This window comes from Corvus moneduloides, chromosome 2, assembly GCF_009650955.1.
Source record: "Corvus moneduloides isolate bCorMon1 chromosome 2, bCorMon1.pri, whole genome shotgun sequence".
NCBI lineage: Eukaryota > Metazoa > Chordata > Aves > Passeriformes > Corvidae > Corvus > Corvus moneduloides.
Window position 1 is genome coordinate 114,859,399 of NC_045477.1, and position 18,956 is coordinate 114,878,354.

Sequence of the window (18,956 nt, forward strand, 5' to 3'; positions counted from 1 at the left end):
TGCAGTCCTCTCAATTTATCATACAGAGTCATGGAAAGAGTCTTTTATCTATATTTTTCTTTATTTATATTAAATTGTTTCCAGTGATTAACTGAGGCTACAGATTTCAATGCTATGATAAAGAATAACAGCAACATCTTTCTTTAGCACAGGGATGCTGACTTGCTGCCTCAGGATCAGATCCAACTGACACAACAACTTGACAATGCTGCAGCCCCAAAAGTACTGCACTGAAACTGTCAACAGGATGGGGTTCTGTAGGTATCAGCTGCATTTGCTGGTGGGATTTATCAGCTAAAAATACAGTGTTACACCCTATGAATCTATGAATCTTGTATTCACTGTCTACTCTAAACACTTGGCTGGGAAAAAAGTAGAATCCTAATTTTCCTATCCTTGCATTCCTTTTCTGGAGTTATGTGGTTGATTGCCATCTTCCTGCATGCTCCCAAATTTTGTTAGAAATCTATTTTATATGTTTTTATTCGGGACTCATTGCCTGAGCAGTCTACTCCAAAAAAATACCACAGACGAGTTATTTTATATCTCATTGAGGCAGGAAATTTCTGCTCTTATCTAAATTATGGCTATTTAGAAAAGAGTTCACAAGCATTCCAATTACCCTTGGAAAGCTTTAGTACCTAAGTCAGTCAACCTAAATGCACCTGAAGGAGCAGCACTGAAAATGACACAGCTATCCCAGTCCTTGATGGTTTATCTGTGAAAAACCTGATGCTTTCTATGTGCAAAGCGACTTTTCAAATAATGGAATTTCAAATACAGTGATTCCATGCTTTTTGTTAGGTCTGCAGCTGTCTTATTTTCTCAGAACCAAAAAAACCTTAAGTTGATCAAAGTACTAGTATTGATTCATCATAAAACCCCATTTAAACATACCTATGAAAATGGCCAAACTATCTACAGAAGAATTCATAAAATTACTTACGAGGGCAGAACAACACAGCAATACTGACTTCTTCTCCCCTACCAAGACATCCAGTCTTCAGACTAAATCCAAAAACACCATCTTCTATATTTTTGTCTACATCATCAAAATTCAATTTCCATTTCACTCTGTCTTTTGAGATATTCTTCAGGATAAGGGTCTGTAAATATTTTCAGAAAAGGAGTAGATATTGAAAGAGGGAAAGCAGCAAACACCGCGATACTTTTCACATTACTCTCTCCAAAGCATTCTTTCTGTGAACACACCAGAGGGAAATCAAGACAGCTCTAGAAAGCAATGAAGAATTCAGTTTATTATATCTGTGAGGCACAAAGGTGAGTATGTCTATCTGCACAGACTAGATGCTTTCCAGTCACTCACCACATTCACAAAGAGAATACTTTCTTTCCAGAATGGAAAAACCTCATTTATGTGAGGCAAATAGATCAAAGCATCACAGTGGGAGTGCTTAGCCAAACAGAATTGAGGACTTATTCCTGACAAAAATGAAGCACAGCAAGCACTAAACACATGGCTCACATCTAGACTTACAAGTGGAGATGCTGAAAATGGAAGAAGTTCAGAACAGGTTTTCAAAACCCATTCTTTTAATTCAATAAGATGACAATGGAAACAAACAAACAAAAAAAAATTAAATTCCTTTATCTCAGAGTTACTCTCTCAGCTTTTGAAACACCCATAGCCAGGAAAATGCCTTGACTCTGTATTATCATGGTTTCCTAAATGAACATGAAAAAGCATTTCAAGTGTTTCCATCATTGCCAAACCCAACTTTTATAATTTACAACCAAAGCCCTCAGGAATTAGAAACAATAAACTATTTTAGGTATGTTTTACATTCATACAAATTACCTGTGTCGCAAATATTCTATTTAGTGCCTTTTTTCCCTATTAAGTCCTAAGTCATGGCAAGGAATTTTTTGGGAGAGTGTCAGTTGGCACAGTCAGTACCACACAAGGCACTGGGACAGCAGTTTCACTGTATGGCCCATCATGGCACAAATCAGTTGCATCCTGGCACCATCACTGTCTCATTTACTGGTACAGGCAGATGCAGAAAATCTTCAGAATTATTCTGTTTATATCTATTTCTTACAGAATTCATGGTCAATTTCTCATGGTGCCCACACTCTCATATTGTCAGAGTTAGTACAAGCCAAATTTTAAATTTTGGGAAAAAATTTATCACGATTAAAAGACAAACATTAAATCAAAAATTGAACAAAATAAGAATGACAATGTCATTACCTGAGAGTTCATATGCCCATCAGCAATATTTAAATGCATGTTACTTGAATGTTGTTCAAATTTAAATTCCATTGAGGAGAACTCCAATAGTGGTGGAAGTACTATTGAAAAAAAAAATTTAAAATGTTTATATAGCATCATTTGACAAATACTTTCTCAAAGTACATTCATAAAATCACTGTCTCTGCACATGTTTAGCAAAAAAGTTTCTCCCCTTTTTGTTGCTCCCATATACATGATTACTGTAATTTAACTTTGTCTTATTATGATTCTTTAGTCACATTAAAATTATTTAAATTTTATATCTACCAGACTGATGGCACCTCTCCTTCATATCACAAGAGCCACATGATCTTCCAACTGCAGATGAATGCACTTAAATTTCTGATGATAATCATTAGACAAGACTTGGAAGATTTTATATAAAAAAGCATTTCTCTTAATTTCACAGAGCTGCAACAAAGGAATCACCACAAAGGCAGAAGTTTTAAAGTGGGGGTTTAGAAAAACAAAGGTATGTGTTCCCACAGCCTCATCTTACTTCTTGGAAACAACATTGGAAATGAACCTAGCAAGCACACAGGATCCTTTTATTAAAATCTGCAAGTCTGCTCCATGCCCAGTGTTGATGAATTCTCTTCTCCCCCCTAAAAAACCTAGACTTTCCTGATCACATATATCACATTACGTAAACAACATTATCTTTATTTCTCTAAATCACAGGCATACAAACTCTCTAAAGTAGTATTGTTTCAAAGTAGGAACAGAATCTGCTGGAACCCTTCCACCAATATGCAACCATGTCACTCACAAAGTCCTCAGCTCTCAGAAACTCCCTGTACCAGGAGAACACAGCACAACTGAAACTCTGTGAAAGAAAGGAGATTATCTACCCAAAAAAAAAAAAAAAAAAAAAAAAGTGAGATGGATTATTAAAATATATGGCAGCTCCCATGAGGCCATTAAATTGATAGTACAAATTTTTCCTTTGTACCACTCTGAGATTAGATTTGTATCCTTTCCAGTTGAGTTTTCTGTCCTGGTTTGTTTGGGATTTTTCTCTTTCAGTTCTTTGTTACATACAGATAGACACTTTCCGAGGGAAAAGTCTTAGAAGTATTTAAGTAAGAGACCTGCTTTCCTTCCCAGGTACTGAGACAGTCTACAAACTTTGTTTTTAAAAAAAATCAAAAAACAGATCCCTGATGGATTGAAAACATATGGATTCCACTGAAGTTAAAAGACTGGTCTGACTACCCCAAGATCAGGGTGATTCTCTACTCAGGGTGAACAACCCTGAGTATAATCAGCAGATATAAGATATTGATTTAATCCAACCGCACTGTCCCATGTAGTCTGAATTGCAGTCAACCACAAAAATTATCCCAGGAAAATAAAAACTGTAAGAGCAGAAAACGAATGTGCCATAAAGCATCCAGCAGTGAGAGTTAGAAATATTTATCAAATCAAAACTTAGAACTTGCAAGATACATCTTACTCATTTTTAGCTTTTAACATGATAATCTGAAAGGAATCAATAACAGGCATAACTTTTGAGTCATCGAAATGTAATCACATCAAGTTCTTTTTCTAACAGTAAAAATAATTTGGCTATTTGCCTGCACCCATATGATTATCTGAAATACTGAGTGGTCAAGACACTTATTTAGACTTCTCTCCCTCCTCCCAAACCATTAAGGTTCCCTATAAGAATTTAATTTCAATACTCAAATTTCAATAGAAGCCACACTTTATTTTTTCAACTATTTCTTAGAATTGAAAGTACTAAATCTTTATTTATATATTATGTTTACTTGTTGTTGGCCTATACATGTACTTTGAAGAAATTCTACATAGGAGAAATACAAATTTGTGATAAAATTTGGATAAGATTGTCAATTATCCATGAGATTTAGTAACTGCATCTATTCCACAAAAAAAGGAGAAGGAAATAAAATCACTTCTGCACTATAAATTTGTGGCTTGGATTCATATTTTTACTTAGAGATGTGTTACCTAATAATCTCATATACATATGTACACTCACCTTTATTCTATATGTTCTTAAATTAAATATATTTTAGAAACATTTATTATGAATTTACTTTCATGACAGGATCTAAAGAAGGGCTCTCAGATTTCTTTGGTATTTTAAAAGATCTCAAAAGACTTAAAGTTACCGAGAAAAACAAAGGAGAGAAAAACAAATATAGACAAAACCCAATAAATTAGAGTTACTTTTACCCCACATTATGCATTTAATTGGCCAAGCCTTCTTCAGTGCTCCCAAAATGTTTAAACATTACACAAACATCATTCTAGAAAGACACTCCGTACTTCACTCTTATCTCAAATAAACAGTGATTATACATTAAAAACTGAGATTAGGAAACCCAGTGTACTCAAATATTCACAATTTATAGATCTACATGACAGTAAGAATAAGACAGGAGACTAAAGAGAACCACAAATTATTTCTGAGCAAAGCAGAGAAAAATTATATAAGATACCAATTTCTTTGCTGCAGGCAAATGGCCTGTAACTTTGGCTATTAACAACCTCTGACAAACCAGATGGGATCAGGGCCATTCAGAGGCATTTTAAAGGAGTTTTAAATACAGCTAGAGATCCTAGTTTTGACAGGAAAAGACTAAAAAAGAGTATGAATGACATTCTACTTTTCTACACTTTTCAGAGGAACTACTGTAATCACTGGGATTTGCATGATGAGGTCTAGAAATACTAATAAATGGCTAGACACAAAAAAGAGTTTTGGTAAACTAGTTTTATATAAGGCAAATGGCTACACAAAAATTAATTTTCTCCACGTGTCATGATTAGGCATAGAAAGTTCAGCTCTAAGCATATTTAAAAACACAGATCAAATTGAAAATTTTGCAAGTTTCCAAGAAATGTACAAATTATACAAATTCCAATTAAATAGAAATTCTCTGCAAAGCAAAAATATCACTCTAAATATATGTCTCCAGCAGGTGTTTAAGGCCCTGGTTTACCCACCAGTTGCTTTGACTCTACAGGCTGGAAGAGCAATGTTCACCAGGGGAGGCTGAGGCACAGGGGCACCGTGTGTCCGAGGCACGGGAGCAGCTGGAGGTGGGGAAGTGGCCTGAGGAATAACAACTGGAAGAATGAAGTCATATACTGCCACCTAAAGGAAAAAAAAAATTGTGGTCACTTTCCCAAAAAAATCATAGGTACCTCTTGAACCATCTGAGTGGTTTACTATTTTGGCAGAATTATTGCAATTTTGGACCTGCTCATGATATTGGGTGTTAATTTATTAGAACTCAGAATCAGCTCTCTAAGTAAGCAGTGCTCAGGTATTTTCTTCCCCCCATTCTGGAAAAGCTGTATGACCAAAAGTATCAGGGTTATCAGCAGAGCTACAGACAAGGTTTCTGGTAAATCATAGTGTTGTGTTCCACTCCTGCCATTCTCATGAGTGAAAAAAGACTGGAGCCATGGCCCAGATGTGAGAAAAGAGGAGGGAAAACAAAGCTACATAAATTATGGAAGCCTTTCTCAAAGGCTGAAGAGCAAAGGTCAACCATTACAGTACACCCAGCATAAACAAAATGGGCTCTGAGATCAAAGCTGAAACATGAGTTAAAATTGAGAAACCTTGGGGAAAAAATTAGTCTTAAAACCTTTGTCATTAAATGCCACTGAATTCTAGGAGTCTAAATTCCAGTGATTTTGATCCTCATTTTATCTCTGCTATCACATTCCCAAGTGGGGTTTAGAACTTAAAAGATGGTGTTTTGTACAGAATCCTCTTCTTTGACAGAATGTGCATTATAAAGCCCACATGTATTTCAAAACGCACTTTCAAAGAGATATTTCTTGCCTCTTGCTGTGTCTTTCCAAGGACCAACATCCTAAGGTAGCATGGTCTCCAGAAAAAAGGCATGGATAACCTTAATAAAGGTAATGGAAAAAAACCCCAAAACTTCCGCACTAAAACCACTGTTAGAGTCCTTCAAATTCTGTTTTCACCTTGAAGGCCACTGAAATCTCCAAAAAGGAATTAGACCTATAAAATCTTCATGCTGCTTAGCAAAAGCAGTAACACCAGCTATATAAGGATGTTATGAATCATTTAAAAGCTTTCAAAAACCACAGAAAATAATGCGTCATTCTTCACTTTCACATCTGTGGTAGCAAGTGGAATATATAAATGACAGGAAAGAAAACCAAAGTTGTCCTAAGCCAGGGCATGAGGCACAGATCCAGCTGTAACACCTACTGAGAAGCAAGCACACGGCACTGGGAGTGTTTGGCATTCCAGCATGGTCTGTGACACACAATTACACACTCCTGGAGAGGGAGGTGTGTGCTGAGCCTTGTGGAACATTTTCTTTTCTGCTTAGCTCAAGGAAAGCAGGAAATGAGGGCAAGATTTGCCACAAGATTACCACAGTCCCTTGTTTTATATTGATACTTCAAATCTAATAATGATTAGATTTTATAACATATAACTGGCTTTTCAAAATTAACATTTAATATGTTTAGTAACTAATCCTCAAGATAAGTCATAAAAAAATTGAGTGAAAATCTCCTGATTTGATTTTGATTTATATACTCTTCTATTTTTATCACCTCAAGTCATCCACATAAAATACTTCATCAAGCTACATCTTCAAAATAGATGTAACAAAACTAAGCTTTTCAAGTTTGGTGAGATTAAAATGTTTAGTCTATTATAGATATAATGACAGCACTGGCTGTGCAAAGGAGTGCAGTCTAGCACTGCAATTGTTCTTCACCAATGCTGGTACATTTAGGTCAGAAACCAAAAGATGGAATCCCTTTATCCCTCTCCCAAAGCAGCAAATCAAAACCTGTTTTTCATCCCAACTATCAGGAAAATTTGGTTTTGTCTTACTATACAACAAGGGGTTTTTTTTCTAAGAACTGGCAAACAAAAGCAAATACGTGAAAGACACTCAATTTACTACCTGTAGATCATGATGTTTATTGAAAACCTACTTTTGCTATGAAGTACAATGGTGCAAATTCAGAGCCAACATAACTCATAGAAATGTATTTATATAATTGCGAACAAATCATAGATCTTTTATTTTATTCATACATTAACTGCACATTATGTAAACTACATTATACATGAAAAATCCTGTAAAAATTCTATATAAGTAGAAATCATATTATAATTCATACACATACACATTGCTGAAACAGAATTAAAAATTCATTTCAGTTATTAGGACTTCAACTTGCGAGTAGAGTCATTATGTTTCTTTCTATAAATATTAAAAAAACCTCTTTATGATTAACATTTCATTTTTCAAACTCCGAACAGAAAATTTCCTCTTTTGCAAGATTACACACTTAAAAAACTAATTACAATATTTTAAAAATAAATCCTTGGACTATTAATGGACTTATACTTGCTTTTTAGATAATTTATGAATACTTTATAGTTACTTATGTATTGAGATATTTTCCTGAAGCGGCATTTAACTTCACACACCAATGAACATGGGAAGGGCAGGAAGGAAGCAGCCTAGAGAGAGTTCTTTCACAAAAATTCCTCTTGGTTAATATCATTATAAGAAACATTTTTCCTATCCTGATGTACACTGCTTATGCACATTGATTGGAAAGGAGCCATCATCTACAAAGTGAGAGTCTTAGAATTAAAATACTTCAAAAGAAGCTTTAAAAAGACAGGTGAGACAAAGGAGCTTTTTGTTCTGTGTTCACATGGAACACCTCCAAAGGATGCCAGAAAAAGGATGCTTGATTGGGCTGCCACAAGAAGTTAACAACTCTTTAAATAAAAATAACATTCCTGTTAACTTTTATTTAGATGGCATTTTAAAATACCTTCAATTTTTTTTTGCTAGAATTAATAAACAAATAGAATTTATCTTAAAGATTCTGTCAGATTAAGAAAGCTCTGCTACCAAAACTCATTTGAATATGAAATAGGTTTGATATGAAGAGTTTGGTAGCTCTGAGCTCAACACTTGGGAGCAAACATGGCTGAGTGGCTTCCTGCCTTAGCCCTAAATACCTGGTATAAGACAAGAAACAAAAGGGGGGAAAACTGCCCCATCAAACATGACAAGTAAAATAGTATTTTATATAAAACTGATGGATAAAAAATAAACTGAAGCACAATTGTCAGGTGGTAATCTGAGAGCAGAAAAAAATACTGTTATTTTCAAAAAACACTTTCAAAGCAGTTACTTCATTTCTATCTTTAGGCAATAATATATCTTAGAAAGAATAAAATATAATTCTCTAATTATTATTCTAATGGAGCATATATTCCCAAGGTTGAATACAAATTTCGCTAATTCAGAAACCATAGTGTGTTTAGCACAAAGAATATGTGACATCTCTCCAAAATTGCAGTACTTCCACAGTACAGCTTCACAGGGAATTGCACATAAATCAACAAGCTAATTTATTACTTGAAATTACATTAAGACATCTGTAAAAGATAATAATACTCTTGTACTTATATAATGCCATGCAGATTGTTCAAGTATCTTGAAGCATTTGTGTAAAGGTTGACTTTAAATTTTCTTTATTCATACCTCTAAAACATAAATTCAGCAGTGATACAAGGAGACAAAATGTAACACATGTTAAAAAAATTAGTTTGATTCAAATTTAAACCTAATTGCAAAGCCAAGGGTTTATGTCCTGCAACTGAATCCAATATACACTCCCAGCCTTCCCTCAAATTTAACAGGAGCTTTTCCTTAAAACATACTGAAATCTTTAATTCCCCAGGTTTATATCACAGATAAGCAGCTTCCACAATGAATAATGTAACTGCTGTTCAAAGCAATCATTCAAAGCACTGCAATAAAATTAAATCTTTCCTTTGTATATAGTCAGAGATGATGCACCAACAATACCCTGTAATTCCACAGCTGCAGATTTTCCACAGAATTCACTTCTTCCACCACAAATCTGTTCTTTCATTAAAAAAAAAAAAATCATTTAAAAGGACAAAAAAAACCATCAAAACACCTGTCACCTCCCTACAACAAGCTTAAGCAATAAGCTCTGACAGGTGTGACTTGCTCTATTTATCTCAATCAAAGGCACTCGAAGGCTTCATTATTACACAGCTGTGTATTTTGTCCTTTTTCCAAGATGCTGGAATTTGTTATTTTCCAGCAGGGTAAAAAAAAAAAAAAAAGTCATTTTGAAGCACTACACTCCTGCACTTTACTTTCCTTTGTTTGCTTTCCCCAGGATACCCTCAGGACCTCTGTGAGCAGGGGGATCATCCTGGCTGGAGAAACACAGAGAGAGAGACAGACAGACAAACAGACAGATATACATACTGCTTTCACTGACAGCTGTGACTTTCAGAGCCACCAAACACTAAGGTTAAACTCTCTGCAGTGAGGTGCAGAGCCCTGTCACCTCCAACACCTTCAGAGACACTGGAATAACAGGAAGGCACAGCTACACTGTGTCTGAGCAGCATCCCAGCCTTATCTATAATTCATGGCCTCCATTTTCTCACTCAGAATACTGAAGGAATTGGCTCAACATTTTTTAAGGTTTATTTTTAAGCATGCCAAGACACTTCATCTCTAAGAGACTCTCTTGATGTCCCATGTATTAATACATACTATATTTTAGTGAGAATTGTAGCTGTTCTCCAAAGTTCCTATATGTGTACTACATTTGTTAAGCTGAAGGGTTTTTTAGCAGAATTCAAGACTGCATTCAAGACTAAATTACTTGGAACCTTACATTAATAATTCAAGTAGCTTTAATAAATTTTTTAAGTACATTAAAATAACTTCATGCTTTTTTGTTTTTAGCAGTGCTCCTGAATTATTTTTACTTTTCCTTAGTCCTAGTATCCCCTTTGTTAAAGAAAACATCAATATAGTGGGGGTTTGTTGGTATATAGGGTAGGGTTGTCAGTAATGACTACAACAGCAGGAAGTTCTAGTAAAACCAGAAGGCAGACAGAAAAGAATGTGACCCGATGGGATACAGAAGGTTTGTAGCAGCTGGGATGTAAGCTGGGGAAGAGCAGTTGTCAGAAAAACAGAGATGAGATCAGAGAAACAGCTGTTCAAGTGCAGAGAGGCAGGAAACAGCACTTGCAACTGTGAAACCTGAACAGGGGAAGATCAACATCTAGAGATAAGAGGTTTGGGGGTTTTTTTCAAAACTGGAAAATCAGGAAAGAAATCTGGTGAAAAAATGGGGACTATAGATGAGGTAGAATAATAAAGAATTCAGATCCAAAGGAAAATGTTTTAAGAATCAGTAACTACTGAGAGTTTCTGATCACAATAAGAGATGCTGGTACTTGGACCACTTTCTTAATAGAACTATGCTTTTATTAGTAGTGTACTTTGCAGGAGCTAAATGAAAGAAATGTTCCAGCATCTTGGGGGCTACATATACTTCCAGATGCTGCCTGTAGTCAATGCCATATTGGGCAATTTCATTTAACATCAGTCAGTGCTCTTGGGGCCCAGCCAGCTGTGACGGTGCTGCACCAACTCAAGGGTGTTCAGCTGTGAGTACCAGTGGGTTGGAATCTGGGAGGGTCCTTGGGAATGTCTTGCCCAGCAATGAGCTGCTCCTGACAGGCAGGAACACACTGGAAGCAGAAGGGAAGCACTGGTTGCCTCCAGCTTACCCAGCACCAAGGAAAAAGGGAGACAGAAGGACTCTGAGCACACAGGGAGAAGGGAAACTGAAGTAAAAACATTTAATTAAAGCAACACTTATCAGTTGGCCCTGAGGTATAAGAGGCCCCAAGAAAGTTTCCTTTTTGAAATTTTTATTTCCTTGGTTCTGAAGGAAGTTAATTCTGTTTGCCAAAAATTATTCTTAAAATTTGAAAAACACTTAAACCTGGAGTCTGAAAAATTGAAAAAGGATCACATCAGAGAATAGTAAAATAAAATCAATAGATGCAATATATTCTACAACCTTTTTTTCTTTGCTGTGGTTTTTTGTTCGGTTGTTTGGTTGGGTTCCTTTGAGAAGAGCCATTATAAAATAGATCCAGTCAAATTTAAGAATTACTGTTTTTCCCAATTTATACCACAATTAAAGCAGATTTCCAACTGGCATAACCCTGTCTGCAGTTAAGCCAGTATACACCAGTATCAAATGACAGTTGGACATGCTCATAAATAATGAACAGCAATACTGAACATCATGTTCAGGTGACAAGCTAAATTAAACACACAGAGCAAGCTACTATTTCAGCACTCTTCAGAAATATTAATTTTTTAGTCACTTCAATTTACAGCAGTGTCAGTAGCAACATTTCTACTTTTAATCCATCCTGCAACTTGACATGGAAAGGATATAGGAATAGAGCTCAAATGTTACAATGGGTAACAGAGTTCTGCTCATTTCCATTCCTTTCTTTTGGATTTTCTTTCCAAGTGGAACTGTCCCACTTCTTTCCTTAAAGATGGCAACCCATGGGAAAAGTGTGCAGCTGAAGTGTTATCAACCCTGATTAGAGTAATTATTTTACTTGCTTTATTAACATTATTCCTATCAGTATGGTAAGTCTCTACTCTTAATTCCTGTTCAGCTTGTGGCCTGCAATACCATACACACAGATTACTCCAACAGCATTATCTGCTCCTATATTCCCATTATTGACCCTTCCTACTTAAAGGAAAATGCCAGCATTTTCCTTTGCTGAGTTTCTCCAGTTTGATTATGGGTCACTCATGATATTCTGTAGGTACCATTTTGCAAAAAATTAGAAACTTTCCTGACACTGTATCCAGTCTAATTCTGACTACCTTGCCCATAAGAGTTGCATTAGAAATGTCAAGATACTTAAAAAGATATGAAAACTATTCTTTTTCCCTTGAGTCAAAGCCTGCCACTTTACAGATGGAATTTTTTTATGAACCTACTGACTCATATTCTGTCAGGAAAAATCATTTCAGAGTAGTGTATGTGCTATAAACTCACTCCAATATCTTCCATGTGTACACAGAAGAAAATCACATTACCAGACACAGACTGTAATATGCAAATATTATTTGAATGATGCTTTGAACAAAAGAATTCCATTTTATACTGCCAGGAAGGCTGAGGTGGGAGGTGGATGGAGATGGAAAAAGAATACTCCTGACCCTTCCAAGATGCATAATCTGTGTTATTCATTTCTTTTTCTAGCAACTTCATTTCTTTTTCTGTAAAAGTGCATATAACGCAACAGGTTTACATGTTGCAGAAGTGATCCCCAGCTGCTTGTTCTGAAGCTGGTTCATGATATCAAAGACTAAGTTCTCTTGCAGTTCATTCTGCTCCAAATATGTGGAAACCCCAAACCTTCAACTTCCAAAGCATTTTTCAATGGGGTTGGATTTAAAATTCACTAGAGCACGCTCTATTGACAGTTACTGCCAATAAAATGCAAATTTTCAAGTGTAAAACTAACTCTTAAAGTCTCATATCTTCAATTTTTTTGCTCCAAATAGCTCAACCACAAAGCAACTTTGCCAATCTTTATGACACATAAAACTTATCTACTTCTGCAGTTTCTTGGTCATCTGGGAAATTAGGCAAGAACATCTGCAAAAAGAAGGAGGCTGCTGGTTTGTTGAATGATTTAATGACTGTGTGGTAGGACACTTCAGCTCTAGTTTACACCATTTTTAAGTCATTGAGAAAGTGTGTTTTCTTCACGTATGCAAACATTTAAAGTTATATAGAGGTTATTTCAGAACTTGTTTTCTTAATTATTGGATTACTAATTATAAAACTATTGCACACACTAAAATGTCCATCTAAAGTCTCTATTCTCCTACCATAGGAATATCACAGAGCATGATTTTAATTAACTTAATCACCACTATTCCATAAACCTACCTGTTTTGGCATCAAGGTCAAGAAGCATTGCAAAGACGACCCTTCCTCTAAGTTAATTGAATACAAATAAGGCTTTGAACAAGAACGGTCAATCACTGCCAAACAAAATTAATAATCAAATTACAGATGGCATTGCATGAAATATCAACCTTATAATAGTTGTAGTATTTCAAAGTGATCTCCAGCATAAAGTATCTACATCTTTGTATGGTAAGCATTTCTCACAAAGGTACAATGGGATATAGTATCTCTCATAAGGACTCTGGAGGTAATTTGGGCAGTATTAATCACCAGCAATTTTCATGGAACTTATTCATTTGGGAGAACACAATACTTCAGACAAAAAAAAACCAAAACAACATTGTCATTTACCTTTGAATAAAAGTGTTATGCTAATATAGTTAATTACATAATGAACTATTACCACAGGGACAAAAATAGTTGGCTGAAACTGGTTTTTTTTTTTAATTACTTTTAGGCACAATCTACATTTCAGAGATTTACCAATAAGGCTTGCTTCATTTTTCACACTTCCATGTTCAATTTTAAGGCACTGGCAGAAGCACAGGTTTCCAGCAAAGTTAATATTCCTTCGAAATCAGTATCCACTATGGAACACCAGGATGACTATTCATCCAGTACTCACCATTTGAGTACTGAACCTGACTGGATGTCACATGACTGCTTTCAAGCACAAACTCTATCCAGAGATCATGTGCAATGAGTCTGATCCCATGCTGGCTGCTTGGCTGTTGTAGAGTCTCACAGTCCTTTTCCAAGTTAAGATGACTGATTAGGAGCCCTCACCTTCCCTTCCCTTCCCTTTGAAGCACACCGCAGAGTAAGAAAACTCCTCTGATTTTGGGAGATCATTTTTTTGCATCATCTACATATAGTTCAACATACAGATACAACTAAATTTTATAATACTGTCTTGCAAAAGAAAGAGTCTTGATTTCCTTAGTTTGCAGCTTTGCTTATATGGCCTCTTGTCCCTGCAAAACTCTCTTGTGAATAATGATGGTGGAACATCCAAGGAGATGCGATGACTGAAGAAGGAAAGCCATGAGCAACAATGTGCAGGATAAAAATGTGCACTAGCTCTACCAAGAAAAAAAGAATAGCACTACAATTCCACATATTGCCCAATAACATCCTGAGCTGGGCATTCATGCAGAGCAGAGGCCCTGTCATTAACCTGCAGACACCCTGTCCCTTTGGGAAAAAGAAGAGTCTGAACCCTTACACTGATGATGAATTAACCAAAGGGTTAATTGTCAAAAAGTGGCCATGAGTCCACAAATAGGAAATTCATACAATTGTTCGGCTTTGTTTGTTTGTTTTTATCATTTCATTTTAACTGGTGAGAGGGTATTCAAACTTTTTTATTATATCTTAGAAAATATGCAGGGAAAAAATTGGGGGGGAAAAAAAAGCCTACAGGAAACCTGCCATTTTGCAAATATACTTATTTTTGTCAAATGTCATCTTATAAGCAAACCAAAATGTCTCCTTAATTTATATAAAGCAACACTTTAAAAATAATTGCTTTAGGTTTTCTTATATCAGAAAATTTGGCTACCAGAAATAGTCTGACAGATTTTCTCTCAGCATTATCCATTCTTTATTTAATGAAAATTCTGATATAGCAAAAGAAAATACCTGAATTGTCTTCAGCATTCAATTTAAAATCCTCATACTTAGAAAAATCAAACTCCACTCTGGTAAAAGATTGTCCTTTGTTCCTCAGCAAAAAAGGAATTGATTTTGTACCACCAATATAAACATCATCATATTCAAATAGTCCCTGTAAGTTTAAAGAAAAAAAAATGGGTCAAAGCACTGTGAAGTCAAATTTATAATTGAAGATAATGTGAAAAAAAATAATTGTGCAAGATTCACAATTTATAACACAATAAAAGTATTGGTTAATCAATAGTCTCACACAACCCATATCTTTAAAATCGTTCCAGGACATAAAACACAAGAGTTTAGAATTTAATATCAAGTCCAGTTACACCATCAGAAAAGTTTTCATCATTCAGTAAATAGATCAGTGACTTCCTTTTCCCTTTACTGCATTTTTTGCTATAACTACCTTAAGAAATCCTCTCCCTTTCAACATACTTATTCCAGATTGTCAAGTTCAAAAACTAAAGCCATCAGCTATCATTTAGTGCAACTGTTATATGTACATTTGGGTTTTAATATCTCTTCCTAAGTTGTTCTCTTTGATAATTTTCTTGGGAAAAATATGAAGTAGAGAGGAGCCACTTTGACATCTAGAGAAAGAAAAATACTTAATCAATCTTACAAATTGCTAAAATTTCTTCACACTTACCACATTAATTTCTATTTCAGCGATCCCTGAAAATCCATCAACCCTAAGCGTGAGTTGTGCTGCATTCCGCACTGCTACCTAAGTGAAGAGACAACACCGGGACTGTGGGCAAGGTCCCTGTAACACAACTAGCTCACCAAATCTGTCATAATTACATGAAAAAAAGTTTAACACAAAAAAACCAAACCAACTCTACCCCACAGATACTGAGCAGAGAGAGTCAGTCTAAATTGCAACGAAAATACAAAAATAACTCTGCCCTTATAATATAATGCATTTTTGCTGTGGAAATATGAAGAGATAAAGTAAATGCCTTCCGTTTCTAGAACATATCTATACAGATTCCAGTGACATGTGGCTTCAAATCATGCCTTTGTGGCATACCACATCTGGGACAGATATAGCTAGATAGATACAGTTGTTAATTAAAAACGCAGAACAAAACCAAAACCAAACAAACAAAAAAAAAAAACCACAACCCAAAGTTGTGACAAAAACCAATGACCAGTCTTCCTCACTTCTGCAGACAAAATAATGTTGTAGCAGGCTGCATTACTCGAATGAAAAGGTTTTTTCCAACAGGGGAAAGCTGGATTCAGTAGCTGTGAGGATTGGAATGTGTATCACAACACACACTGCTTGACAGAGGTGCTGGTACAAGGTAGACACTATTGTTCTGGGGAATATTAAATCTGTTGCAAAAATGTGAAAAATAAATGAATACTAGGTTTAATAAGCATAATATATGCAGCCCCAGAAGATAGTGTACCCAGGATCAGAGTCAGAAAAGTTCAGGCCCTTGATAGCATCCTTTTTCCCAATTTCATTTATCTCAGGAAGCCGGCATGCAGAAAACAAAAAATGTTACATGTTTATTGCACACCCACTACCAAAGAAAATCTATTAGTAGATCCATCTCTGAGAAAACCACAAAAAGAAGTCAAGAAACTAAAGACATTAGCGTATTCCAATCCTGCCTCTCTATAGATTACAAAAACTGCAGGTATGTCTACATTATCTCGTAAAGAACAATCACACATTACTTCCAACAGTTTGTTGGTGGTATAATATGAATCAGCTCAAACTGAGAGGCTACTTTGATACTTTTGAGCAGGACTGAGACCAAAAAAACCACAATAGGTTACAGCAGTAATGATCTGCTGCAAGAAAACCTTATTCTTAAAAAGCATTAGAACACTGGAAATAAAATCCAAAAGATGCATGAATGTACACACATAAACACAAAGGATAACACTCAAAAGACAAAGTTCTTCCAGTTTTGAATACCTCCACTTTTTTATCAAAACTCATGTATGCACTTGGAGTGAGAGAGATGTTGAGATCAGCAAGGCCTCCCACAGGTACCACTCCTTGAGAGGGGGTAATTTTCATTCCAGGCAGTGGGTTTGAATTGAGAACCTTCACAAACACAAACAAGAAACATATTGAAAAAGGTGTTTGCATTCATTTGTTTTGGGTGTTGTTGTTTTATTTATACCAATATATCTATCAAAGATTTTACATTCTTACAAGGAGAACCTTCATAGCATATAATGCTAACTTGGACTTAGAAGTTTGGGGGAAAATGCAAGTAAACGAAATAAAGTAACAGATTTCTAAATATAACTGTCAGTCTACTGTGAATTAATTTTTGCTACAAATCAGAAACTTAGCATTCTGGGGTTTGGGTTGTTTTCATTAAGTTACTAAAATTAAGACTTGCTATCTAGCAAGTCTTCAAAATATTCTACAAAACTTTTTTTTCAGTGACAAATAAATTCATCACTTCTTTTTTGGCATTCACAGTAAGATGGGACACAGAGCCCCATTTCTGTATAGCTCAGTAATAATATTAGAAGTAAATATTCCGTTTACCCACAGTTAGCAAAGACAAAAAAGAATTTATTCTCTTCTAATGCACTTCAAACAGATAGCTTTTTCAAGTACAGCTACACAAGTGATAATGACCAAGACCAACCAGGCATGTCTTTGCTTAAGAGTTAAAAGGGCTGGTTAAAAAGGCTGGGTTAAAAAGGCTGGGTACATTTGTTTATGTTACTGACTATGCTGATTTTATTCTTTCAGGCCCATCCTCCAAGACTATAGTACTACTTGTTATTCAATGCTCAGTTGATAAAAAGAGAAATAGGGTACAAATCAAAATAAATTAAACATGTTTCTCAGTACTGTAATAATGCAGTAACAAAAACTCTGAGGATTTTAATGAAAATTATTTTCCTTCACGACTACAGCAATTATCCTCTGATCAGCAAAACTAATGAGGTTAGGTTTCCTACTAATTTGTGTATTATGTCTTTACCCACTCTGGCATCCATCTCATCCCTTCTCTAATTCATTGCACAGCCCCTCTTCCCCCTAGATATTGGTTTAGCAAAGTCATCACATGTGCTGTGACTCATCTGGGTCCCTGCATGCACTGACTGGCAGCATGGGTAGGATGAGCAGCCAGTTTGCTCTGTCCTGTTTCTCAATGCAGGAAAACAACCAAGCTGTAACTGCTTTTCTGTAGGGTACCCCAATATGGGGCTCTGCCCTCACCCCTGGCTCTCATGAAACTGCCAGAATCATTTGGTCATCACCACTTGGCTTGTTTGTTGGCCCATCTACCCATCAGTGCAAATTTGACAGAGGGATAGAATTCCTACAGACATAAATATTGTTTCTCCAGAAAACATCACAAAAACCTAAATAGGTGCATATTTAATAACTGAAAACACAAAACCATAACATGATCTGGTAAAATTAATTCCCTTCTGCTCCCCAACCCAAGGAATTAAGTGTGCTAGACATCATTTTCTCTTACTTGGAAGTATGCATGGTTGTGTCCTCTGTTTAGAAGAGTGGCTGTCTTACAAGTAGTGAAACCCACTGGAATGTGACTGAAGGATAGACTTTGAGTCATAAACTGAACTCTAGTAGTACCAAGCTATTAAAAAAAAAAAAAAAAGAGAGAGATAAAACAAGCAAACCAAATAATGTATTCCGAAGTACAAATAAATAATTCAGCCTAATTTTTTTATTACCTAATGGGCTAATATAGTTGTGCAAATACAAAAATTGGAAGTATTCAAACAGAAAAACACAGTTTAAATGTGAGACAAGATTTACTCAATGTACTGAACTAATCTAGACTCAAACTGAACAGACTCACAGGCCCACAGATATTTCTGGACTAATTTCAAGATCAATAAAAATATTTTAATTAAATTTAATTTAACAGCACAAACTCCATTAATTCCAAATGTGTGATCAGGACAAGATATTTCAGAGATATTAATAGCAGTAGAAATGCAAATATTCTAATTTACACACATCCTGGTTTACATATGGCAAACTTCCAAGGCTTCAAAAGAAGAGGAAGAAAAGAAAAATAGCTGCTGGGAAAAAAAAACAAAAACATAAATGGGCTCATCAAAAGAAAGGGAAAATTTTTCTTGGCTCCCAATGAAAGTTCTAGAACATTTAGCCAGTAGAATAGAGTGAAAAAAAAAAAAA

The 18,956-nt window shown here is 35.5% G+C and overlaps 1 protein-coding gene across 1 annotated transcript in view; it reads right to left on the minus strand.

The window, feature by feature from the left end:
* Window positions 1–18,956, minus strand: part of CFAP47 (cilia and flagella associated protein 47) — a 280,968-nt gene that overhangs the window by 241,114 nt on the left and 20,898 nt on the right. Inside the window, exons 17-24 of the mRNA XM_032100897.1 lie at window positions 18,265–18,387; window positions 16,728–16,859; window positions 15,441–15,518; window positions 14,762–14,906; window positions 13,100–13,194; window positions 5,234–5,384; window positions 2,216–2,316; window positions 947–1,106 (exon numbers count right to left, since the gene is read on the minus strand). Coding sequence (XP_031956788.1) covers window positions 947–1,106; window positions 2,216–2,316; window positions 5,234–5,384; window positions 13,100–13,194; window positions 14,762–14,906; window positions 15,441–15,518; window positions 16,728–16,859; window positions 18,265–18,387 — 985 coding nt within the window. The remainder of the gene's footprint in view (window positions 1–946; window positions 1,107–2,215; window positions 2,317–5,233; window positions 5,385–13,099; window positions 13,195–14,761; window positions 14,907–15,440; window positions 15,519–16,727; window positions 16,860–18,264; window positions 18,388–18,956) is intronic.